Below are 27,636 nucleotides of genomic sequence, written 5' to 3'. Positions count from 1 at the left end.
TATATGAACATGTGTTTTGCAATAAACCAAAAAACATCAAACATTCAAAGACATATTTGTGGTAAGTGAAATATATTGCCGACATACAATTATTTTGTGTTAATAAAGAGAATGTCATAAATTAATACAAAAACAATGCAGATCTCAATTTGTGTTGTAGAGAAAAATCAACATAGACCATTGGACTCAAAGGAAACAGTGGGAAATTGGGAGGAGAGGAAGGGGGAAAGGTTTGGAAAACAACCGGGGTAAGCAAACCCTTGGGAAAAACAAGCGTCTGCATTCTTGTAAACCAACGAAAATTCGAATAATGGTGGGGAAACCCCACTAAAGCTAAATGAAACACTTGGGCTGTGTCTTACAAGTGTGCCTCATCCTGGTGATTGTCAATTATCAGCCATGCGTCTCGGACGCAAAACTATTTGCCGAGGTTCAGTCTTGCTCTTACTGAGACCTGGTTTAAGGACCGCTCTGAGTTTTGACACACTCCTCCCTGAAGGTTACAAGATCCTCTCTGTTCCCAGGCCCAACAGGTCAGGAGGTGCAGTAATTTTGATCTTTCCCGAGTGGATCCCCGTTTCGATTATTCCCATTCAGGTTATTAGGGAGAATTCTCAGAAATGAGCCAATTCCCCTCTACCTTAGAGACCCCCAGCAACCTTGCTGGATTTTGAGGACTTACATTTTTAACCTTGAGAGAGTGAGACCATTACATGAACACTGTTTCTTTTGGTTAAGGAGTTTGCCAAACTCCATAGGAATCATCTTTTACATTGTCAAACAGCACCCTCAGTGCAGTGGCACAGGGAAGTCTTTCAGATTTCCCCAAGGCTTAAATACCTTCTCTTGTATAAACTACTGTTTCCAAGAGCAGTAAAGTGAAATTGACTTTACTTACATTTGTAACTTTCTAGACCCAGCACACACTATCTTACAATAGGGTGCTGGAGGGGATACTTAGTCTAGCTTCTCATGTAACATTTTTATGTTACCCTTCCCTTGATGAATGGCTGGTAGCAGTGGTTTAGTTTTAACTACCGTGGAAACCGTATAGCCAGGGAGAGGAACACCAGACTCTGTGCATTGCTTTTAAGCTGGTCTAGAGCTTCAGAAAGATCCTCCGGACTCCCAGGAAGCAGGACTGACCGAGCCTACCCCCCTCAATAGAGTTCGGGACCCCAGAAGCAAGCACAGTCCATCTCGACAGCCAGGGACCATGGTGTTGCTATTTGCGGTAGACGCGAGGAGCTGAAACACTGAACAGCCACTGAAGGTGAAGTTTGCCGGTTGCAGGTTTTGACCGTCGGTGCTTTGCAGGAGTCTCCCGACATCCTCCCTCTTGTCCCCACGACTGAGGCCCAGGAACAGAAGTCATCAGCTGCATCTTTTCTTTACCAAGGTACTGTAAAATAAGTCTAAGAAAACTTACCTCTTACTGTAGAAGTGCTTGTAACTTCCACAACTCTAATCGGCTTGTGGCCCTACATTTGATACTTCTTTTCATCAAAGACTCGTAAGAACTTGTGCAAAGACATTTCCATTTACTTACCTGAAGTGCTGCATCCTATACAAAGACTCTTGCCTACTATCTTTGGCTTAGCCTATTGAATTGAATGCATCTTCTAATTTCTATCTGAATGTATTTGCACTGCTTATGAATATTTGACATTTCTTGTGTTCTATTAACCTTTGCCTTTTTCCAACTTTTTAAAGTGTTCTGAATGCCAACAGTAATCTATTAATGTCCCCAGCACCCTTGTTAGTCAAGTCACCTGTGGGTGTAGGTTGTGTCTGTGGGCCATCCCAAATCGGTATTTTCTGATTCAGAAACTAGAGTGTACAGTATTGAAGTATATTTGTGTTACTATTACATTGCTCCCTTCTGAATAAGGCTTTATAACTGACTGATAAATAAATGAATAATTGTTTATGCAAGAAACCCTGAGTGTAAGAGTTTATTTGAATACCTGTAATTGTGAATCTTTGTAACGCCACTACAGCTCAAATTTCCCCTCTTGAGATGAGCCTGGCTGCTCAACACGCTACCAAAACTGTGTAGTATAAGCTTATACCAAAGGTTGGGTTTCCTATACCTGTAGTCAGAGTTGTTTGTAGTGTTTCCAGAGGGTACTGCATACAAACTTTGCCTAACACTGGTGGCAGGCGGTGAGGATATATTGTAGAGTTGTTACATTGAGAGTTTGCTTTACTTTTGTTCAACTAAAACCTTCACAAGGCTAACCTCCACTAGAAAAGCAACTGTAACATGCCAGATATGGATAGCTTCAGACAGGAAGCCCTAATCATTTAATCATTTTGACAGCAGAGCAACTGAAAGAAATGTGCAAAGTCAGGTCTCTCCCTGTTAAAGGAAAGAATAATGAACTAAAAGCAAGAATGTTAAGTAGATCTCAGATCTCACTGTTCCTGGCCCTCGGCCGTGGGGCAAGAGGGAGGATGTCTGGGGGACTCCTGCACTGGGACTGTCAAAACTGGCAACCAGCAAACTTTACTTTCAGTGGCTGTTGTGCGTTTCAGCTCCCTGCAGTACAGCAAATGGCAATAAGCGCGGTTCCTGGCTGTCAAGGTGGACCTTTCTTGCGTCTGGGGTCCAGCACTCTACTGAGGGGGCTTAGGCTTGGTCAGTCCTGCTTCGTGGAGTCCGGAGGTTCTTCAAAAAGCTTTAGGCCAGCATAAAAGTAACGCACACAATCTGGTGTCCCTCTCCCTGGCTATACGGTATCCTGCAGCAACTCTGAGTAAATTCAACCAGCTCTGAGATGGGTGTCCAGGTGGCTTACTTTGGAGTTGATTGGTCCCACCAACTCAAGTGGAGAGGTCCGTGCAGGGGCTTCTCCGTCTATGTGAACTTGGCAAGTAGTCACTGCAGCAGGGCTTCACCGGGCAAACCAACGGTCCAGGAGTTGCAGCAGGCATCCTCTTCAAGCTCTTCTTTGGTTCCTTCGTCCAGTGGTAGGCTCTGCCTTCCAAGCTAAAAGACTCCTTTTATTCAGTTTTCTCCCTTTCATTCCAGCCTAGCTGTCACTCACCCAGCAGGGTGGCTGTCCTTGCAGGACAGTCAGCCAGCCAATCGCCAAAGAGTGCATTTGGGTCTCCTAGGAGACTAAGCACAGGGAGTTTCGGCACCTCCCTCACTTCCTGCCCACCCCAGGCACTCGGGCGCCAGAGGCGGGTTTCTCTCAGAAACCCTGCCAAAGGCGAAATGAACAAAGAGACCAAACCTGGTTTGGCGCGCAGAGAAACTCTATAGAAGGACCTTCCCACAAAGACCTGGCGAAAAAAGACCATTTTAGCAAAGATGGCTGTACGCCATTTTGAAAAAGATGGCTCCCGCGGTTACTTTACCAGAGCCACAAACGGTCGCGGTAAATGTAAACAAAGGTAGTTCAAAACAAAACCACTGCCACCAGCCAGTCAATTGAGGAAAGGGTAACATCTAATATTCTACATAAGAAGCTAGACAAACGGTATACTAAGTAACCCCTCCAGCACTCTATTGTAAGATAGTGTGTGCTGGGTCTAGAAAGTTACAATGCTAAGTAAAGTCAATTTACCTTTACTGCTCTGGGAAAGAGTAGTTGATCCGAGAGAAGGTATTTAAACCTTGGGGAATCTGGAAGACTTCCCTGTGGCACTGCACTGTAGGTGCTTTGTGACAGTTGTAAAAGATGATGCCTGTGGAGTTGGTTAGACTCCATAATCAAAAGAAACAGAAAATTCACATTTGAAACACATGAGAGAATGGGGGGGGAAAGGGCCTCGCTCTTTCCAGGTAAAAAAAATCAAGTCCTCAAAATCAAGCAAAGTTGCTGGGGGTCTCCAAAGTGGAGGGAATTAGCACATTTTTGAGAATTCTCCCTAACAGTCCCTTTTGTTCATTTTGTCTTTGGCGGGATTCACTGGTGAAGTCTACCTCCTGGCTTCAGTGTGTCTGGCAGGGCAGGAAGTGAGGGAGGTGCCCGAAACTCCACTCGTCTAGTCTCCTTGGTTATAGGAATGCACCCAAAGGTGATTGGCTGGCTGTCCTTGGAAGACAGCCACCCTGCTGTATGATTGACAGCTAGGCTGCGAATGAATGGGAGAAACCTGCATAAAAGGCAATGTCTTTTTGACAGAAGGCAGAGTCGACCACTGGACAAAGGAATCCAAAGAAGAACTTCGAAGAAAAGCCTGCTGCAACTCCTGGACTGTTGGTTTGCCCAGTTGAAGCCCTGCTGCAGTGCAGAAGCTCCAAATCCACCTCGACTAGAGAAGCCCTGCAAAGGACTACTTCTCCCCTTGGGTTGATGGGACCAATCGACCCCAAGACGAACTCATCTGGAAATCCTCTCGAAGCTGGCTGTACTTCCTTTGCTGCTGCAGGAACCGAGTGCCAGGGAGCGGAACACCAGAATAGAGGGCATCGTTTTTAAGTCAGACTCCAGCTCCAGGGAGATCCTCTCGACTCACTCTAAGCAGGACTAAGCAAGCCTGAGCCACCTCAAGAGTGCTGGACCCCAGAACCAAGGAAAGGCCAGAAGGTGTCCGAGAACCGCAGTGGTGCTATTCGCGAGAAGCTGAAACAGTGCCACTGATCTGAAGTTTGCCCGTTGCTGCGATCGACCTTCGAATCGTAGTGCAGGAGTCCCCAGACGTCCTCCCTCTTGTGCCCACGACTGAGGCCCAGGAACAGGATCTGCAGACTACAACAGGAACAGAAGCCAGCTGGAACCAATTTCTTCAGACTTAAGGTACTGTATCTAAGGGGTACATACCTCTTGAGTAGCATTGCTAGCACTCAGTTGAGACTTGATTTGGCTGCCTCTTGCCGAGTTGCTTGCAGCTTTGCCCATCACAAGCCTCCCAGCTTGTGGCCCAACAGTGATATTTTTTTCAACATAAACTCTCTAACATTGACTATTTACTTACCTTTAAGAAGAACTCCAGCTCTGCTATATTTTGCTTAAGGTAACATTGGCTGTCCTGGCTCCCGGAAGACTCTTCTAACCTCTGACTTTTTTTTGTTCTGTCCCCCCAAAAAGTCACACATTCTTTACTTGTGTAGCTGGGGAAGGGTTGATCTACATTGCATTGGGGAGCGAGGGGTCAAAAGTACTTACCTGTTTGAGAAACTTGTTAACCATTGTTTCTACCCTCCAACCTTTTCCTTTTAATACAAATCTCAGTATTGGTCTAAATGTACCAGTGATATATCAATGTCCAGTGTCCTAGTTATTTAAGTCTCACCTCAGGGTGTAGGAAGTGTCTGTGTGCCATCCCAAATGGGTATCTACTGATTTATTGAAACTGTTTGTGTATTTTTGAAGTATATTTTAAGTGTTACATATTTGCTCCCTTCTAAAGAAGACTTGTTCAAACTGACTGTTAAATAATTGTTTAATCAAGAAACCTTGAGTATGTTTTATTTGGATACTTGTCACTGTGAAAGTCTGTTACATCCCTTCAGCTCACATTGACCCCTCTTGAGATAAGCCTAGCTGCTCAGTCACTCTACCAACTTGTGTAGTACATGCTTATACCAAAGGTTGGCTTAACTATTGCCAAGACAAGGCTGGTGCAGTCTCCCACAGGGTACTGCATACAATCTTGCCTAACAGAGCCACTCATTCGAAGTTTTGTGCCCGTTCCTTTTGCAGGAAATGTTGAGCCTGCTAGAGAAAGATGCTATAGAACCAGTACCTGTGATGTTAGAGGAACAAAGGGTGGCACCCTCCCTATTTCCTAATCCCCAGGCAGGACAGCGGATTGGGACCCATGCTGGAACAATTTGCTCAGTAAGACAAATTTAGGATGGTCACCCTTTCTGATCTTTAAGGATCTCCAGCTTCAGGATTTGATGGTGTCATGGGACCTTAAGGATGCTTACGTCCATATGCTTATCCATCACAAGCATAGAGTACCAGATGTTCTCAGTTGGCGGTTCTCATTATCAATTTCGAGTTATGCCATTTGGGCTGACCTCTACCCGAGGGTTTTCACCAAGTTGATGGGTGGTGGCAGTGAGTCTGTGGGGATTCACGTCTACCCCTACCTGGACGATTGGCTGATGAGGCCCTGGAACATCTCACCATAACTTGCCACTCTGTCCACAGACTGGGCTTTTCCCCCAATTTCAAGACGTTCCCACATGATATCATCTCAAAAGCTCCAATTTATCGGAGCAGTCTTGGATGTATTCTCAGGGAAAAGCCTCCCCACCTGAGGTGAGGGCTCAGCACATTCTGCAGAAGGTCATCAAGAGTGCCCAGCGTCTTCAGGCCTTTTGAGGTATCTCGGCCTCATGGCATCCTGCATTCTTCTGGTGCCCGAGGCTCTGCTCATCTCCCTCCAATGGGCCCTCAAAACCCAGTGGTCTCAGTTCTTGGAAAAGACAGGGAGGACACAGAATCTGACTCGGGGGAGAGGGGAATGTGTGTAACTCCAATGCCCGGCAAGCATAGGGGGCCGCTTGTCGAGCAGTGAGCAGGAACTATCACAGACCTTGCACCTAGTCGTACAGTGATCTTGATCAGACACAAACAACCGTCTAGAATGCATGCCTTGGAGGCGTACATAGACAGTGGAGCCTTTGGCAAATACGTAGACCAGGATCTGACAAGTAGGATGGGTCTTCCCCCCTCCGTCAAAAGATGACGACAAAAAGCGTCACGGCCGTCGATGGTACCCAATTATCCTCTGGCCCTGTGACACGTTGCACTGAAGAAGTGACTCTTCTATGTCAGGATGGACATCGGGAAGACATCAAATTCAACCTCATCAGCGCTCCTTAATTCCGGATGATTCTAGGAATGACCTGGTTGGAAGTCCACAACCCTCAAATCGACTGGCGCGCAAGAGTTCTGACCTTCTCCAAAGACTGCGTTGGGTCTTGCTACAGTGCGTGATCCCTTCCGAGAGAACAGGTGAAAACGATACCGAAAGGGGGATGATGCTGGGCCTGTCGGGCACATTGCCACCCCAGAATATGGACTATCTGGATGTTTTTCAAACGGAGCAGGCAAATGCATTACCCCCACACAGGCATTACAACTGCCAAATAGCCCTCATACCGGGAGCTCAGATCTTATGCAGTCAGATTTACGCACTAACCGAGCAGGAGAACCTCCACCTGAAAACATACCCCGACCAGTATCTAGCAAATGGCTTCATCCACCCATCCAAGTCGCCCTCTGCCTTGCCCCTCTTCTTCGTGCCTAAGAAGGGGTGGGGGGGGAATCTGAAGACCTGTATTGACTACCGGTCCTTGAACCAGATAACGGTGAAGAACCGATATCCCCTGACGCTCATCCCAGAACTCCTGGACCAAGTCAAGGAGGCCCGGATCTACACTAAGCTGGACCTTAGGGGGCCTATCACCTGGTAAGGGTAAAAGAGAGACAGATGGAAAACCGCCTTCCGTACGATATATGGCCTTTACGAGTATCGGGTCATGCCTTTTGGGCTCTTTAATGCCCCTGCGGCATTGCAGTTCTTCATGAACGACATGCTGTGGCAGCTACTCGACATCTGTGCACTGGTGTACATCGACGATATCCTGATTTCTGATGTTTGTTAATCTGCTTAGAATCACATGCTGTGCATAGGTCCGACATCCAGTGGTCACTGCGGAGTATTGCATTTTGTTTTTCGTAGTCGAAAAGGGGTCGTCGACAAGGCGTGTCTGTAACACTATCCCTATAGTGACGTGCGTTGTACCCACAATCCCTCACGCGTCGAGGTCCCTCAAGATTGTTTTTTTCCGCCCAGCTACTGGTCGCCTTTATGCGGAGCTCCTCGAGAGACATTGGCAAATAGTTTCTTCGACCTTTGGTCGTTTGTTATTAATACCAATAACGATAGATCCCTCCCTCGACGCAGAGTCGTTTCTCTGCCGAGCAAGATCTTCGACGGACGAGCGGAGGAGATCCTTCGGCGCTGCCCAACATGTGGCCTGGCCTCGCCGGCCATACACAGTAGGGAGAGTGGGGCTTTGTGGTCTTTTCTTTAAGAATGCCTTTCTCTTTCCCCTCCCTCTCTGTCGAGGTCGTAGTCACACCTATTACCCTCAGCTATGGAGAGGACGCCATTTAGGTTTTGCCCGCTTTGCAAGGGTAAATATTCCTGGAAGGATAAGCATAAACGGTGCAACTGTTGCTTACCCCTCGATCACCAGGAGGACGGCTGTGCGGCCTGCAAATTACTAAAGGCCAAAACTCTAAAGGACCGCAGGGTCAAAAGGTGGGTGGCCTATGCTATGTCTAGGCCTGACTCCTCGCCCGCTGCCGCCGCCGAGTGTGACGAGGATAGTGACTACACGGCCCCTGTAACGGAGGCTGTAGACCTCTCAAAAGAGCGTTCACGCTCCTCGTCCGTCCCCGGCCCCGACAAGCCCGGCTCACGCCCAGCTTATGGGGATGAACACCCCGGCGAAAAGGACGCACACAGAAAAACACCAAAGCACATACCCCCCAGGCACACATTTGTCGAAGACGAAGACAGCCATAGCGCCAACGCGGACGCCGGGCCCACCGACGTCTTCCACCGACCGTAAGGGTCGTCAGCCCTCCCCGCCACCGCTTCCGCGACAGGCGACTGGGCACTCTAAAAATAAGGGCGCTAAGACCAAAATTTCCGGCGACACGCATCGCAAGAGCGCTCACGTTACCAACAAGGACTCGACGAGCAAAGGCTCGACGATCCATAGCGCAACGGCGACCAATCCCTCGGAAGAGAGAATGATCGCCGAAAGCCTCGCGCGCATAGCATCTAAGGACGGCCAAAGACGTACAGCAAGTGAAACGCCGAAAACCGCGCACAAGGTTAAAGATACGCCGAAGGCACCGGAAAACAGATCAGGTCAGTTCCCGACACCGTCGGAAGGCCCTAGCCAGCAAGAAGGCTACTCGGAAGGCGAAGGCTCTTTCTTCGACGTTATGGGACAGAACCAGACAATTACAGGAGGAAGAAACCCCCTTTTCTTTCCCAGACCGTCCTTGCCGACCTCAGTGGACCTTTGAAAGGTTCCAGACCTGTATGGACAAACTAGATAGGTTCATGCCCATCCCAGAAGACAGGGCGCCCAAGAGACCAAGAGAGGCACCCATTGAGAGTCCAAGGGCTAAATAACAGAAGTTTTATAACCCCATACAGGAGGACATAAACTCTTACAATCCCACTGAGGAAGACACCTTCTTCCAAGAGGAAGATGAGTTCACCTATGTTGAGGACCAACAAGAAGAGGAAGGTTTTCACGAGGAAACTAACCTATGTGAGGAAGGATTCCAGGAAGACACAGGCGAGGGCGACCAAAATCCCTGGCAGTCACCGGCTAGGTCGACTGACGCAGGCAGTAGCAGTATAGTCATCAGGTCTACTGAAACTACACCAGTCAGGAACCCTTCGCCTGTTGATGATCAACCCACCTTCAATGCACTGCTGAAGAAGGCAGCAGCGCATTTCGAAATCGGAACTGGAGACGTCACCCCAGACACCGATTTTGTGGAGAGGATTATCAAAGAAAACCCCCCCCACTAGCCAGGTTATACCTATCCTCGCCTCAGTTAAGAGACGTATTACACCTTCTCTTTCCACTCCTGCATTGGTGAGAGGGGTCAATCCGAGGATTGAGAAACTGTTCTCTCCCTCTCAATCAGACCCATTATATATTAAGGGTCACTCAATCCCGGACTCCCTGGTCGTGACCAACACCAGAAAAAGGGCAGGAGTCCCACTATCTACTAGCGAGGCACCCCCAGATAAAGAGGGGAAGAAGCTGTATGCCCTAGCCAAGAGAATCACCACCTCTGCAGCATTCTCTACCAGAATCGCCAATAATAATACCCTATTGGCAAGCTACGCCGATGCTCAATGGGCTAAGCTCAGACAGGACATCGAAGAAGCTCCCGAACCCCTAAGGACTCGTTTACTGGCTACAGTTAACAAGGGCTCTCTGGTCAATCAAAGCATCATCAAGAATACCCTCGATGCAGCAGACGGCTGGCCGCACTTTGGTACAAGGAATTTTACTGAAGCGTTACATCTGGCTTCGCAATTCCGGATTTAAGGCGGAAACACAAGCATCCCTTATTAATAAACCCATAGAGGAATCCAACCTCTTTGGGAGAGCAGTGGATGACGCGCTGGAGAACGCGAAAAAAGAATTTGATACTATAAAGACCTTAGACCAAATTTCTAAACCTCCTAATAGGCGGGGATTTGGTATTAAGCGCTTTTTTCGTGGACAATGCCAGCAACAAAACCAACAGTACTCTGCCAGCAACTACCAGAGTAATAGCGGCCAGAACAATCAGAGGGGTCAACGTCGTGGCAAGGGAAGAGGCCGGGATTCCACCCCCAGAGGCTCCCAAGCCAACAACACCACCAAGTGACGCGAAGATTCGCGTCCCCTCCCATGCAACGCCGGTCGGGGCCGGTTAACATCCTTTCTTCCAGCATGGGAGGGAATAACATCAGACCGCTAGGTACTTTCCACCATAGCCCGCGGCTACTGTATAGAGTTCAACAGTTCACCAACATACAGACCCCCGAGGGGACGCCGCATGACACCAGAACACCTCGCCATCCTTCTCCAAGAAGTGGACCAACTGCTGGAAAAAGGAGCCATAGAGGTTGTGCCTCTATCTCAGGTAATGGAAGGTATTTATTCAGTGTACTTCCTTGTACCCAAAAAGGATCTAACCATGCGCCCTGTATTAGATCTGCGCCCAGCGAACAAGTTTGTCAAATCCCAGAAGTTTCGTATGGTGACCTTACAGGAAGTGATCCCACTGCTATCACAGGGAGATTACATGACAACACTGGACATGAAAGATGCATACTTTCATATTTTAATGTTGCCAGCGTACAGAAAATACCTGAGGTTCATGATAGAGGGTAAACACTACCAGTTCAGAGTGCTACCCTTCGGCATAGCATCTGCACCAAGGGTATTCACGAAGGTCCTGGCAGTGGCAGCGGCACACCTGCGCAGGTTATCCATCCCAGTATACCCTTACCTCGATGACTGGCTCATAACAGGGGATTCTTACGAGACATGCTTCTCAAACACCCAAAAGACTGGGCTTCTCCATCAACGAGAAGAAGTCCAGCTTGGAGCCCAGCCAAGTCAAACAATTCCTAGGGTCTCTAATTCGAACAAAGGACGGCCTCGTCTTCCCCTCCAACGAGAGGGTCCAAAACATGCTGTTTCAGATCCCCCAATATGTGGCAGGTCGAGAGGTGACGGTGCGCAAAGCGATGCGTTTGCTAGGTATGATGGCGTCGTGTATTTATTTGGTACCTCACGCGCGCCTGCGCATGCGCCCAATGCAAGAGTGGCTCAACAGCCAGTGGTGTCAGGCCAGCGGACAATGGGACGATCTAGTGGTGGTCTCGCAGGCCTTGGTTCTCTCGCTACGGTGGTGGACAAAGGAAAACCTGATAATAGGGAAACCCTTTGCCACACCCACGGTGGAAGCCACTCTAACCACAGACGCATCTCTCACAGGATGGGGGGCTCACCTATCCCATCAAACTGCTCACAGAGTCTGCTCCGAACGTAGCATCCAAGCATATAAACCTTCTGGAGCTACTAGCGGTGTTCAAAGCACTTAAAGCCTTCCAGGAACACCTACAAGGGAAGACAGTGATGGTCCTTACAGATAGCACCACAGCCATGTACTACATCAACAAGCAGGGGGGAACCCACTCTCCAGGACTGTCCAAACTGTCACAGAATATATGGAAGTGGGCTCTCAAACACAAGATGTTCCTACTGTCACCACGTACCAGGGGAACTCAATCTGCTAGCAGACAAACTCAGCAGAGACTTCCCCCTGCCCGAAGAGTACGAATGGCAATTGCACGAAGACATCGTCTTAAACGTCTTCATGCAATGGGGATTCCCGGAAATAGACCTGTTCGCAACACTGGAGAACTCACAATGCCAAAGTTACGCCTCCAGGTACCCCCAAAACCAGTCCAAGGGGAACGGTCTGTCGATTCAATGGTCAGGGAAATTTGTTGACGCCTTTCCCCCCGACTCCCCTTCTCAACAAGGTGGTGCACAAGATGCACCAGGAACAGGTTACCATGATACTAGTGGTCCCAATGTGGGCCTGGCAGCCATGGTTCGCTCACTTGATGGAGATGTCCCTAGCTCCCCCAGTGAGACTTCCCTGCCCGTACAACATGCTGTCACAGGACAAGGGCAGGACACTGCATCTATGCCCTCAGACCATGAACTTAGCAGCCTGGCTCCTGAGATCATAGAATTTCCTCAGACCATGAACTTAGCAGCCTGGCTCCTGAGATCATAGAATTTGGACATCTACTACTCCCGCAGAGATGTATGGACATCCTCAGGGAAGCCAGAAAACCTAATACTCGCCACTGCTATTCTAGCAAGTGGAAAAGATTTGTCATCTGGTGTAGAGGTAAGAGCATCAACCCGGTTGACTGCTCTCCCACGAACATTGTTCTGTACCTGACCCATTTACTGGATTCAGGTCTAGTGTTCAATTCCATTAAAGTCCACCTAGCGGCACTTTCTGCATACACCAACTTAGTGTCGTGGTGGAAGATACCAGTTATCAAAGCCTTCATGGAGGGGGTAAAGAGAATACACCCTCCGATAGCTAACCCAGCTCCCGGATGGGACTTAAATGTGGTACTTTCTAGACTCATGGGCCCTCCCTTTGAACCCATGCACAAGGCAACTCTTAAGGACCTCACTCTTAAGACTGCTTTCCTAATAGCTATCACCTCCATTAGGAGAGTAAGTGAACTACAGGCTCTTTCTGTTCTAGACCCCTTCGCAACAGTTCACAAGGATAAGGTGGTTCTCCGCACACACCCAAGGTTTGCACCAAAATTCATCTCGAAATTTCATGTAAACCAGTCAATAGAACTACCAACGTTCTTTCAAAACCCTTCCAGCTTGGGAGAAAAAAGTCTGCATACACTAGATGTACGCAGAGCTGTCATGTTCTACATGGAAAGAACCAGACCACTGAGAAAGACTAACCAGTTCTTTGTCTCGGTGGCAGCAGGAAGAGAAGGAGATGCAGTCTCAAAGTCCACTATATCTAGATGGATTGTTCAATGCATCACTCTTTTACGCTCTTGCTAAGAGAGAACTACCCTTCAAGCCAGGAGCACATTCCACTCGAGGCACTGGGGCTTCCATAGCGTTCATTGCAAATGTTCCCCTTGAGTCCATCTGCAAAGCGGCTACCTGGAGTTCTGTGCACACCTTTACAAAACACTACTGTCTAGATGCACATTCTAGATCTGACTCCCAGATGGGACAGGCAGTATTAAGACATCTTTTCTCTACTGTTCCTTCTCATAACCCACCGCCAACTCCGGGTACTGCTCGCTAGTCTATGCACAGCATGTGATTCTATGCAGATTAACAAACATCAGAAGACAATGCATTACTTACCGTAAAAGCATTTAGCATTTCTGATGGTTGTATCTGCTTAGATTCACATGCGCCCACCCTTCCTCCCCGCTCGGATGGAAGGAACATAGACATCTTTCTACATCTCTCTTTTCTGTACTCACTCACGTATAGAAGGCTCCCTCAGGGCAGAAAAAATACAAACCGAGGGACCTCGACGCGTGAGGGATTGTGGGTACAACACACGTCACTATAGGGATAGTGTTAGACATGCCTTGTCGACGTCCCCTTTTCGACTATGAAAAACAAAATGCAATACTCCGCAGTGACCACTGGATGTCGGACCTATGCACAGCATGTGAATCTAAGCAGATACAACCATCAGAAATGCTTTTACGGTAAGTAATGCATTGTCATACTCCACCACAGAAAAAGAGCATATCTTGCCTACGGTTGAGCTGTCCTTGAGAATCTCCGGCAACACCGGCTGTATGCCAAGCTAGAAAAGTGCTTCTTCCATGTAACGGAGGTAGAGTTCCTGGGTTTCATCCTCCCCCCACAGGGCATTCGAATAGATGCACGAAAGGTAGATGCCATTCTTAACTGGCCTTCACCGTCACCTGTGAAAGCAGTCCAGAGCGTGCTCAGATTTGCAAATTTCTACCGCTGTTTCATCCTGGGGTTCTCTCAAATTGTCCACCGATCACTTCCCTGCTGCGAAAGAACAAGCATTTCAACTGGTCCGCAGAGGCAGAAGAGGCCTTTCAGAATCTGAAACAGAAATGTACCTCCGCTTCGGTTCTACAACACCCCCTGCCTGACCTCCCGTACATGGTCGAAACCAATGCCTCCAATATTGCGATGGGAGCGGTCCTCTCACAAAGAAACCCAGACACTGGTCAATTACACCCAGTGGCGTTCTGGTCACGCAAGTTCTCGGCACCAGAGTTAAATTATGCAATCACGGACCAGGAGCTTCTGGCGATCAAAGCAGCATTCAAGGCATGGAGGAATTTTCTCTTGGGGGCCAGGCATACGGTCACTGACAATCTCAACTTGCAATACCTAAAAACAGCTACAGCACAGTCATCCCACCAACTCTGATGGGCCCTCTTCTTCGCTGAATCAGACTACGTAATCATATACAGACCTGGGGTACGCAACGGAAAAGCTGATGCCCTGTCTCATGGGTGAGGGAGAAGACTTATATACAACACCAGATTCAATAGCTATTCCGGAGGAGAAGATCCTAGGTGTCCTTACAGCAGCTTCACCCCTGGGTAACCTAAAAACGAAAATCCAACCTTTTGTGGACAGGAAGATCCAGCAGACATGGGTTGCGAAAAGGGAGCGACACGCTCACCGACAGGCTACCATATTTCCAAGGGCACCTTTATATCCAAACAAGGAATTGCAAGACCGGGTTATTACTAATTACCACCACTCCCTAGTGGAAGGGCACCCAGGAGTAACCAAAACATTGGCTAAGGTCAAAACGAATTACGGGTGGCCAACCTGGCGAAAGGACATAATCCGGTTTGTATCAACATGTGGAATCTGAACGCAGAACAAATCCCAAAAACATGCCAGTCTCCTACGCCGTTTGGCGGTGCTGCCTACACCCTGGCACATGCTATCACTTGACTTTATTACTGACCCCCCAACCCTCTGTAACGGCTATACTACCATTTTAGTCGTGGTAGACTTAAATTGCCCACTTTATTCCACTGAAAGGCCTTCCGACCGCTTCCACCTTGGCTAAGGTATTCCTGGAACAAAACATACGGTTACACGGGTTCCCATCAGCCCCGGTGTCAGATCGAGGTGGCCAGTTTTATGTAAAAATTTTGGAAAAGGGGTTGTGAGCTCGCAAAAATCAACCTCTGTCTGTCCACAAGCCATCATCCCCAGACTGATGGTCAAACTGAACGGACTAATCGAACACTGGAGTAATACCTGAGGTGTATGTTACACAGAACAGGACACCTGGAAGGATGTGTTCTGGGTAGCCGAATATGCATACAACTATTCTACCCATACCAGTACAGGACATAGCCCTTTCTACATCATGTTTGGGCGGCACCCACGAATGTCCCTTTTTGATCCGCCCGAGACACTAGAGATGCCGGCAGTAACAACCTTACACACCACAATCACTCATGTTCTCAAGGCTGCAACCGAACACCTAGCCAAGTCCGAAGAAAGACAGAAGCAGTTTTTGGACCAGCATTGAAAGGAGGCTCCAGCTTACCAGGTCGGGGATGCAGTGTGGTTAGCATCCAGACACTTCCCTATGAAAAGGTCTCGAACGTTCCACCCAAGATATCTAGGTCCATATATCATCAAATCAGTGGTCAATCCGGTAGCAATGAAACTGGCCCTACCTCCCAACATGCAAATACACCCAGTATTCCACGTTTCTCTCCTGAAACCAGTTAAGCCCGGTACATGGATCAAAACACCTCCAACCCCTATAATCGTGGATGGTGAGCCTGATTTTGAAGTCAGAGACACCCTAGACTCTAAGTGGGTCCAGTCCAAGTTGTATTAAATTGTAGACTGGAAGGGGTATGAGCCACAAGACAGGACTTGGGAGCCCAGCGACCATATTCATGCTCCACGGCTGGTCAAACGCTTCCATCACAATCTTCCAACCAAACCTGCACCAGGGGAAAAACCGCCCTTGAGAGGGGCCTTGGTGGGGAGTACTGTCAGGATCAACTGCCCAGGAGCGCACATACCCAGTCACCCCCGTGTTGTAGTGGGATCTTTATTGAGACATGCTTGGAGGGGTGGGGGGGCATCTTGCTTAAACCCCATGACACACAGAAAAGAGTCACCTGGACCTTGTCCTGGCGTCTCTGGCGCGAGATTCACGAGAAGGAGCAGCGTGAGGAAACACTAAGAGGGAACCACTTCCTGGCCCTCCAAATATGGCAGACACTGAGCCACAACCCCTGCTTTCATCCTGGCTAGACTATTGGGTGTGGCTGGGCATGGTTGGCTAAGTCCCACCCCTGCCTGAGTTTGTGCTTCTCATTAATCTGCTCTACTGCAGCGTGATGCTCACCGCGACCGTTACCAGCAACCTGCAGAGGAAATACAAGAAAACTTTAGCAAGACAAGGATATGATTTAAGGCCGTAGTTATACTTACCTGAGTATCCTGTAACACGGTCCAGACAACGATGGAGAACGGTTACCTCGTCACCACTTCACGAGCGGTTTGCTTCATCGTTTCACAAAGCAGCTCTCCACAGAACTGGTCACCGGCACCTGGAAAGAAATAAAGACCGATAAGAACACGGACGCCAGCAGGAGAACGCAACCCGCGTCCCTCTTGCAACACCAAGGTGAGCCCCCACTTACCTGCCAATGCGGCTCAGCGCTCCTGATCCCCTAAGCACTATCCATTCGACTTGAGTAGGATCGGAGCTCTCGCGCTCAACCAGCTGAACCCGGCTCCTGCAGACAAAAAACAAAAACGAACAACAATAAGAACATTACAGTGGGCAAGGCAAAGACTGCAAAAGAGGGGCAGGACAAGTCGACACCACAGCTGGTCTGAGCTAGGACTTCACATGCTCAGGAGCCAGTGAAGTAACTGGATACCTACAGGCAAAACTGCGCCCCTTGAAACTGCACCCCTGCTGAGAACCAGCAGGACGGAGAGCCACAAACCAAAATCACAAGGTGAGGAATTTACCGGAGAATTTAAATCACCAGTAATGAAGAGGGGTACGGGGAGGTGTAGCGGGGAAGGCACGAGCAATCTTGATTTACCACACTTTCCCATCATAGGAGCAAACCCGCACCAATACCATACCTGTGCAGGACAGCAGGTCAAACGCAGCACCCTGGAATTGACTTGGCAGACACCCACATGCCTACGAGCACCCGATGCCCCCTTGTAGACAAGGTGAGCGTAATACTCCTTTGGTGGACCTACAAGGACAATATTCTGAATGGATGACCTTTTTGGCACCCAGGGCTGGAGATAAGTTACGGATGCCTCACTCATGGGTTGAGGAGCCCGAGCCAAAAATCTGATAGTCAGTAGTTGGTTTCCATTGGAGTCCAGACTACACATCAACCTTTTGGAGCGGAGGGCAATCAGACTAGTGCTGAAGGCCTCTGTACGGGGTTGGAATGTCCTGATAATGACGGACAACACAGTGGCCATGTACTTCCTCAATAAGAGATGGTGTAGGGTCACTAACACTGTGCAGAGAGACAATGCATCTCTGGTTCTGGGCTAGTCCAGAAGTAATCTCCCTCTCAGCAGTGCACCTATCCAGAGAGGAGAGCATGGCAGCGGACACTGAGTAGGCAGAGGACAGTCTCCCACGAGTGGGAACCAGCTCGAAGTCCTTGAAGAGTTCTTTGCCCCTTGGGCAACCCCTCAAGTAGACTGTTCGTGACCAGTCTCAACCAGAAATGTGAGCTGTTCTACTCCAGGGAATTTCCTCAGAGGCTCTAGGGGCCGCGTTCGTAGTGGACTGGGAGTTTTATGCGTTTCCTCCAGTCCCGGTCATTCCTCAAGTAATCAGGAGGTTGAGAAAGTTCAGGAAATCCATGATACTAATTGCTCTGGTTTGGGCCAGGATGATCTGGTACCCAGACCTTCTGGACATTTCCATCTGCCCTCCAATGCATCTTCCACAAAGAGAGGACCGTCTCTCGCGAGAGGAGGGTTGGGTTCTCCATCCAGAGGTCAAGACCTCAACCTTTGATGCATGGTTTGAGAGGTTGAGAAAAGAATTGGGACCTCCCGGAAGACATGGAGATTTTGCTTTCGACAAGTAGGTCAGCAACAAAGTAAGTCTCTGTATCGTTGCAGTTGGAACAAGTTTTGCATCTGGTGCATCGAAAAAGAATGTGGATCCTTTTCAGTGTGATACTCCTATGGTGTTGTCTTTCTAATTGCATTTGGCAAATCTGGTGCTACAGATTGGTACCATCAAAAGGGCACTTGGCGTTTCATTTTTTAAGCACACGTCGGAAGAAACTTCATAGTTCAAAATGCCACTGATTATTCAATTTCTAAAAGGCCTCACAAATGTGTTCCCTCCTGTCTCATTTCTGGTCCCTGTTTGGGACTTCAATCTAGTGCTGACATTTCTTATGCACGTTCCCTTTGAGCCGCTTCACTCATGTCAGTTGACTTTTAAAACCATTTTATTATCCTCAGCCTGCAGGGTGAGGGAGTTACAAGACTTATCAAGTAAGCCACCTTTTACTACTTTTTCTAAGGACAAGGTTGCCCTGAGAGTTGAACAAGATTTATTTGTATTTTTTCCATGAATAGTATCAAACTTTCACATTTCTCAAATTGTTCTGCCAACATTCTATCCACCTCCCCACCCTAGTAAGGAGGAAGAGAGAATACATAGGTTAGAACATAAGAGGCGCTTAGCATTTATATATCACGAATGGCTAAAATAAGACTAGATGACCAACTCTTAGTGGGGTACAATGGACACAAATTGGGTCTGGCAGTCACAAAGCAAACATTATCCAGATGGATAATCCTATGTATTACAGAATGCTACAGGCTGCAAGGAAAGGATCCCCGAGAAGGCCCAAAGGCTCACTCCACAAGGGGCATGGCTACAACTTCTGCCTTACAAAGAGGGGTGCCAATGAATGACATTTGTGCGACAGCCACCTGGTCTACCATTCATACCTTCACAAAACACTACTGCTTGGACTCTGCTTCAGATCAGGAAGGAGGATTTGGAAAGGCAGTTCTGAATTCCATTCATGACGAAACCTAAGAATTCTATTTATGATTTGAAAATGCGTACTCCCTCCTCAAAACCTTACACTGCTTTGGCAGTCTATCTAAAGATGAGCTCTTGTGGGAGGACACAATCCATTCGAACAACAAGTTACTTAACCCTAGTAACGTTCTTTTGACTGGATGTTCCTCCCACGCATTCCGCATGGCCCCTCCCAGCTTACTGCGCAGTAGAATTCCATGCATTACAACTTGCACTCTTTCAATGTCTGATAATGTCTTTGACACGCTAATGTAGGTAACCCTGTGGGAAGAAGGCGAAAAAAAATGGAACTGAAGCTAACTGGTGCTGCACATGCTATCGATACCTGTGATGTCTATCTTGCGACGGTGGCCCTCGAACATTGAGTCGATCGCATCGACACACAGCCCTCTCTGCTGGGAAAGAAAAGTGAAGACTTTTTTTTTTTCCAAAGGAGCAGATGCTGGAAGTGAAGATATCTAAACATGAGGAATACGTGGGCGGAACATAGTCGAAAGAATATTACCAGGGGTAAGTAACATGTTCTTCTCACTGCTCCGGTACCTTTTTGGTTTCGATGTCAGGCTAACCTGAATGGCTGTGGCAGTGATTTTATCCTACCTACTTTTGTGCCATTTTTACTCCCTGGCTTTCCTCCCAGCCTGCGGTAGTGCACAGAAGGGTCCCCATGTCACCAAAATGGCGACTGTTCTTTCGTCATTTCATATTTGCTTGTCCCTTCTTGGTCTTGTTGGGTGTGGGAGGTCCTGGTATGACACTTGTCTTCGCAGGAATCCTTTGTGAACCCGGCCAAGGCTCAAGAGTGTCTGTGAGGACAGGAAACGGGGGAGGACTCGAGCTCTGCTTTTTTGTCTTCTGGTGTGCCTGCCTGGCACTACTTCACCGGAGGGGTGAGGGGGAGAGGCTGAAAGAACAGCCACCACCCACAGTTTGAATTGTACATTTGTGCTGATTGGCTAGTTTCCTGCATAAAAGGCACGGATCCTGAGGCTGAAGACCAGCTAACCCCTGGAAAAAGACTCAACAAGGAAGAAAAGGTGTCCACCACAACTTCCAGACGACTAGAGCCACCTTCTGTGTAATCGCTGCTGTCTGACCTCTTCTTCCAAGCGTCAGGAGAACTCTGAAGAAGACTACTCTGCCTTTAGACTGGTGGGACCAATCAGTTTGGCGATCTACATTTTGAGCCATCCCACGACAAGCTGTGACCTTCACAGGCTGCAAACGGCCAATACCCTGTGACCGATGCCCACTGTGAAGTGCATAGTCTTCCGAAGATCGAATCTTCCCGAAACTGTTGCCTTCTGCCGGACCTCCAAAGGCAATTTGATGTCCCCTCCCCAGAGTGCTGTACCAAGATATCGAGACGAATCGACCGGGCGGTAATCGTTTTTCACTGGTGTTTCTCAAAGGCACCAAAACCACAGAACCCCAAATAATCCATTGCTGGGAGCCTCTTCACACTGCTGCGAGATCCACTCCAGCTTTCCTTCTTTCTGCCTGACCAAGAATCCGGTGACTAGGTACTCTGCAACTTGGAGGCATCGTGCTGCAACCTCTTCATTCCTAAGTGACGGTGAGACTCTTGGTAGAACTTGTCTAGAGCTGGATTGCTGCCCCCGTGTTGCTAAAGTATTGAATGGTGTGTTTGGGAGTTTTCCCATACGCATTCTCCCAGCCATAACGCCTGTGAGTCCTGCAGGGGGATCTGGCGGGTAGGTGACTGTCCAATGAGGACAGCCAGCCTCCCAGTTTGAACTGGTTTCAGCCAGGTGCACTGCAGGGCAAGAGGCTGGGAAGTTTGGTCGACCTCCCCCGCTGCCGGTCCTGCCAGGTGCTCTGGGAACATTTACAGGCTTGCTACAAGAAGCCGCCAAGGACAAAAGGACAAAGGAACCTTCCTCCACCCAGAATTGTAGAGTCCAGAAAGGACAAGCCATCTAGTTCAGGGCTTAAAAAAAGTAAGGCCTCCATTTTTGGTTTATGGTGTGACTTATGTGCCTGCCAGTGCCGCATGTGATAAAAAGTGCAGAAGGTACACTGCCACCTGGCTGAACAGATGGGCTTGTTACAGTAACGAAATGTTACTGCAGAGTCGAGAAAAGGATACACTGTTCCCCCTCAGCACTCAGCATAAGGTCCTGTGTGCTGATAGCATAAGAGAAAACAAAGGTCTGATAAGTTATCCCCATGCCCTGATAACTGCAAGTGTTAGTCAGGTGAAGAAAAACGATGGAGAAGCTCTAGTAGCTTCTAACACTGCACAAAAGGTGCTGTGTTGCTTCACTAGAAAGCAGATGCCTACGAATCTGAAGAAAGCATAACTGAAAAGAAAACCCAAAGGGACTAAAAAGGCTCCTTATGCTAGAGTAAAAGGAGGGTTGAGCGTGGAAAAAGGTTACCACTAACAGAGGAGAATTAGTCGGAAAATCCAGGTGTCCAGCTGAAAGTGCTGGTGAACTTGCAAGGGGTGGGGATTTCACACACAAAGATAAATCTATCCTAACTTATGCTGCAGGAACTGGATTTTGCAGGGAAGGTTGTGGTGTGAGAGTGTGTATGCTACTGATCACGATTCGCACTGTTGCTTTCCCCAAAATCTTACTTTCATAGATTTTTCGTTAGCAGCTCTTGAGGGAAATAAAACTGCCTATTGCGCTTCTAAAAAAGCTGCACTATTGTGCATCTGGCATCCGGAACGTAACACTGTAAAAGCGTTTATAAAATCACCGCCGCATCCACCACAAAGTGTTTTTTTTCCCTGGCATTCAATTTATTGTGCAGCTTAAAAGCTACACACCTTGCCACATCCTGCATAGGGTTTGCAACGTTGCATAAACGTTTGCCTGCCATCCTAACACCGTACAAAGGGCCTTGTGATTGCCCAGCTATTACACTGCCTGACCTGCTGAAGACCATTCCAAATGGCTGCCCCTTGCACTCTGGAGTGCCCCCTATCCTGCTAACCAGGCTACAGTAGCTGGCCAATGGGGATGCGGGAGCCACAACATCGAACAGGCCAATCCGAAGCCGGCAGGCTCAGCCGGCCTTACGCCGAAGGCCCGCACCTAAGGCCCTTTTGGCACCCCTGTTAGCGCACCGAGGCACACATAGAGGACAGTAGCCCTTGGACATAACCATCAGTGCCCATGTTGATTTTTAGCATCTAGCTACCCTGCCATTTGAATGTTGATATTAGCATCTTTCTGCCTTGCCACTTGAATGTTGAACTTAGCATCTAGCTGCCTCGCCATTTTAATGTTGTTGAACATGCCCAATTGATTGCTGCCGCCCGCTGCCATAATTAATTGTTGTTGAAGCGGCCCTGATCAACTGTGTTACTGCCTGCCCCCATCAACGGTGTTAGTACCTGCCTGCCTGTACATCTGTTGTCCACAAATGTAGCCCCTTGCACACACCCCACAGCGCCTACGCACCTCCATCCTCCATCCCTCATCCTCCATCATCGTATCTCTCTCCCTTCTGGCCATCTGCAGTATGCTGCCTGCGCAACCAGACCAGCATGCTCACCCATGCCCTCCTCCACCATCTGACTTCATACACTCCACACCATCGTCTGCACTCCAACCCACACTCAACCACCATACCAATCTGATCGGACATCGCCCACTCCACCTCAGGCTCTGTAGACTAAGAACACGCAGCAAACCCCTCCTAGCTCTCCGCAGCACTCCACACTCCTTAGGAACAGACTTCGCTCTCGCACCCACACATCAGTCGCCCAGCCTCACCTCTCTGACCATGCTCACTACCCTAACACCCATCACGCCGCACCTATCACGCCCCATCCTCCCACACTCAAACACGCACCCTCCACCTCCAGCACCCCCCAAAAAACACACACACACACACACACGCGCGCACACGCACACACACTTTAAGATGTGCACTCATCAATGCGCGCTCTTTCCATGCTCATGCCATTGAAATCAGTGACCTTATCACCACCCACAATCTTGACCTACTTGCCATATCCGAAACCTGGCTCCATGAAGCCTCCAGTCCATCCATCCACCTCGCCCTCCCACAAAACTATACCGTCCTCAGACAGGACCGTAAGAACTCTAAAGGTGGTGGCGGCGTTAACCTCATCTTTAAAGAACCCCTCGCCATGAGAATGTGTAATCAACAATGGAACAATGACGCTGATCTCCTCATTGCTAAACTAGCCCTCTCCCCTAACTGCACCATAAACTTTATCACCTACAGACCACCAGGATCACCCCCTGACTACCAAATGCAACTCCTCCAAAACATAGGCAACAACCTCAAAAGCGCCCTTCTAGGGGATATTAACCTTGGCTTATTTGACCCGAAGGACAAAGCAGTCGCTAACTCAGCCAAATAACTATCACACATAACCAAGGCAGATCCATTGACTGGCTAGCTGATCACAACTGCTCATCTGCTATCACCTCCATCTCGGCCCTCCCATGGACAGACATTACCTCATTCAATTCTCCATTCCTACCACACCCACCCATGAAACCTTCTCATGCCCCTCCCGCTAAAGTAAGAAGCTCCAAAAAACTCACTGCTTCCAATCTCATTCCTCTCCTCGATATCCCTGATCTCAAGCCTCCATTTACCCATGACCGTACCTCCCTCGCCAACATCTACTCCAGTGCACTCACTAAAGTCATCAAACTCATTGCCCCTCTAGAAGATAAAAAGGGAAAGAATCCATGCACTGCAACTCTTGGTTCACTGAAGAACTATCTGACCTTCGTACCAAGAAGCGCAAAGCTCTATCAAGATGGCAATTAGCGCCTAACCAATCTTCTCTTAAAGATTTCAAACTGATCTCGTCGACCTACAAAAAAGCTATATTCCACGCTAAATCCGAATCCTATAACCAGAGAATTACTAATGCCAGCTCCAAATCGAGAGAAATATTCTCCATAGTCAAAGAACTCACCACACCTGCCTCCAGCCCAGACGAAATCATCAAGGATGAAGCATGGTGCACAGGCATTCAGTCTGCCCTCCTGAATAAAGTCAACACACTCCAAAAAAAAATAGCCTCCCAACGCAAAGCTCTCAACACCCCCACCTGCTCGCCCACACCTCCCACCAACAACTCTCCCTCACAAACACCCCTTTTTGCTTTCAGAGAAGTCTCAGAGACGGAAGTCAAGGACCTCCTCAAAAAAAATCAAACCTTTGACATGCAAAGGGGATATCTGTGCACCCTCCTTAATCAAAGAGTGCTCAGAACCCCTCACCCCCATCATCACGGCTTTCATCAATGCCTCATTCGCATCTGGAACCGTACCACAGTGCCTAAAAGAAGCTTGGGTTCGCCCGCTCCTGAAAAATCCCTTTCTCGATCCTTCCTTCCCCTAATAACTATCTCCCAATCACCACCGTCCCCTTCCTCCTCAAAATCCTAGCTGCACACAACCAAATCCAACACTACATGGAAACCAACACCATCCTAGGCAAAAGACAATCAGGTTTCCGCAAAGGCCACGGGACTGAAACTGCCCTTCTAGATCTAAAGAATCAAATTACCAAGATAATGGACACAGGCAAACCTGCTCTCCTCCTACTGCTCGACCTCTCTGCAGTATTCGACCTGGTCGACCACAGCATTTTCACATCTCACCTCTTCAATTCTGCACACTTCTCTTACAAGGCAACCACTTGGATCACATCCTTCCTTGAAGGTAGGGTCATGAAAGTGTACTCAGACCAGGCCAGAACTCCTCCACCCGTCCTAGAAGAAGCCATCACGCCAACCAACTCAGAGTACCCACTGTAAGAAGAGCCAAAGCCGGCAGCATTGGCTTCCCACACATAGCACCTAAGCTCTGGAATGCCCTCCCCAACTCACTCAGAGCAGAACCATCGCTGTACTCCTTTCGAAAATCCCTCAAAACTACACTATTCAACTAACATCCTCCCTACTTCACCTACACGTGCTCTTACGTCTGCTACGTAATTTGTCATGTAATGAAATTTGCTTTGTAACCATCTTCCTTCCATTGTAACCAGATTATGTCTTCATGTAACAGCGCCACTATGCCCCGGCTGACGTGCGCTTTAAACAAATTCGAATATATAAAATAAATTGTTGGTCCAAGTCAAAGCATGTTGGCCCTAATTGTCCATGTAGGGATACTGTATTGGCTACAATCCTATTTTAATTCTTGTTTTGGGGACTAGTTGCCACAATCGATCTACAGTGGGGTCAATTGAAGCTAGTAAAGCCAATAAGATTCACGGGTTTTCTGGTCCAACTTGTTTTTCTGCTTGCAGTTTGTCTAGCCCCTCCGAAGAAGGCAGTCTTCAACTCAATCCACCTGTCGTCCTAGCACAAACTGCGCTCTTCAAACACAAGCCAGCAGGCACCACTAGTCCTTTCTTCCCCACCCCTAAACATTGTACTATATATTTTTCATACTCTGAAGTTGGATAACATTCTTGATGTGTTAATTGGAAATACCATGGACTTGATCAAAGACGCATATGATTCAATACATTGCTTGCTCATTTAGTACACTACACAGTGTTTAATTGGTTTGTCCTTGAATATGCCCAATCACCAACATATAGTGGATGTTGCTTGTAGCTTTTTTTATTCTCTCATTTGGTGTTTTGCCTTTTCTGTTTTTACAGTAGAGCATCTGTTTCTCTTTCTAGGTCGTAATGAGAAAGGACAACTAGGGCATGGGGACATACATAGAGTGGATGCCCCTAAACTTATTGCGGCCCTGAGTGATGAGGTGATGGTTGCTGCGGCCTGCGGTCGTAACCACACGCTGGCTTTAACAGGTAATGTGGGCTTCGGAGAATGGCTTTGGCGATGCACAAGGTATGTGAAGCATTCCATGTGGCACAGGATTGTGTGGCACAGTGGGATGTATCATGTGGGTCCCTCTAGTAACTAACATTAAAAGGTAACTGGGCTGAAGGGACTAATGTAGGTGGATGATGGCATGATATTTATCAGATCCCAGCTCTTCATTCCTGCAGGAGAGGACGATGAACCCACCAGACACCTTAGGTTAGCCTGTTCAACAATCTTAGATTTAATAATTACTGGACTGATAACCCCCGGGGGGAGGGGGGGGGGGGGAAAGGGGAAAGTGGATAAAATAAAAATTCTGGTCTCCGCTGCACACTGCACCTACGGCCTCAATTTGAAGTCTGTGCTGACATGCTGTAAAACAGTCTTTCTGAAGTCCAACTTAGTAAAACCATTTGTTAGGGAGAATTCTCAGAAATGTGCTAATTTCTCTCTACCTTAACTTTGCTAGATTTTGAGGAATTTTTAACCTGGAGCGAGTGAGACCCTTTTTCACATGCTCTCGTATTTTAATGTGATTTTGAACTCGGTTTCCTTTGGTTGTGGAGTCTGACTCCATAGGCATCATCTTTTACATTGTCACACAGAACCTTTAGTGCAGTGGCGCAGAGAAGTCTTTCAGATTTCCCAAAGGTTTAAATACCATCTCTTGGTTAAACTACTGTTTCCAAGAGCAGTAAAGTGAAATTGACTTTACTTACATTTTTGTAACTTTTTAGACCAAGCACACACTATCTTACAATACGGTGCTGGAGGGGTTACTTACTATCCCCTTTGTCTAACTTCTCATGTGACATTTTTATGTTAGCCTTTCCTCGATGAAGGGCTGGTGGCAGTGGTTTACTTGTAACTACCGTTGTTTTTCTACCGCAGGCTGCGTTGGCAGCCACGGTAAAGCACCCATGGGCCGGTCGTCTTTTTTTTTTTTCCGCCATTTCTGTGTGGAAAGGTCTTTCTTGACATTTACTCTGCGTGCCAAACCAGGTTTGGTCCCTTTGTTCGTTTTGTCTTTGGTGGGATTCAAGAGGTGAAGCCCCCTTCTGGCTCCAGGGTGTCTGGCGGGGGCAGGAAGCGAGGGAGGTGTCCGAAACTCCCTGTGCTTAGTCTCCTAGGAGACAGGAATGCACTCTTAGGTGATTGGCCGGCTGACTGTCCGGCAAGGACAGCCACTGTGCTGGGTGACTGACCGGTAGGCTGGAATGAATGGGAGAAACTTACATAAAAGGCGAGGCTTGGAAGGCTGAGTCGACCACTAGACGAAGGAATCCGAACAAGAACTTGAAGATGACATCTACTGCAACTCCTGGACCGTTGGTTTGCCCAGTGAAGCTCTGCTGCTGTGCTGAAACTGCAATTTCGTTTTGACTAGAGAAGCCCACAAGGACGACTTCTCCCTTTTGGGTTGGTGGGACCAATCAACTGCAAAGTAAGCCACCTGGACATCGCCTCGAAGCTATTTGAATTTCCACTGCAGTTGCAGCTGGAACCGAATAGCCAGGGAGAGGAACAGATTGTGTGTTGCTTTTAAGCTGGCCAAGAGCTCCAGGAAGATCCTCTGGACTCCCAGGAAGAATGATTGACTGAGCCTGAGCCCCTTTGTCACACGCCGAAGGAACTGGC

At 48.3% G+C, this 27,636-nt stretch overlaps 1 protein-coding gene across 2 annotated transcripts in view; it reads left to right on the top strand.

Moving 5' to 3' along the window:
* Window positions 1-27,636, top strand: part of RCC2 (regulator of chromosome condensation 2) — a 613,770-nt gene that overhangs the window by 194,549 nt on the left and 391,585 nt on the right. For both annotated transcript variants that reach the window (XM_069611136.1, XM_069611137.1), the window contains exon 5: window positions 25,851-25,982. In XM_069611136.1, the coding sequence (XP_069467237.1) occupies window positions 25,851-25,982 (132 nt within the window). The remainder of the gene's footprint in view (window positions 1-25,850; window positions 25,983-27,636) is intronic.

The sequence above is a fragment of the Ambystoma mexicanum genome, chromosome 8 (assembly GCF_040938575.1).
Source record: "Ambystoma mexicanum isolate Mex_15411 chromosome 8, UKY_AmexF1_1, whole genome shotgun sequence".
NCBI lineage: Eukaryota > Metazoa > Chordata > Amphibia > Caudata > Ambystomatidae > Ambystoma > Ambystoma mexicanum.
Note: the sequence above shows the minus strand (reverse complement) of the source record. Positions and strands in the feature narration are given on the sequence as shown.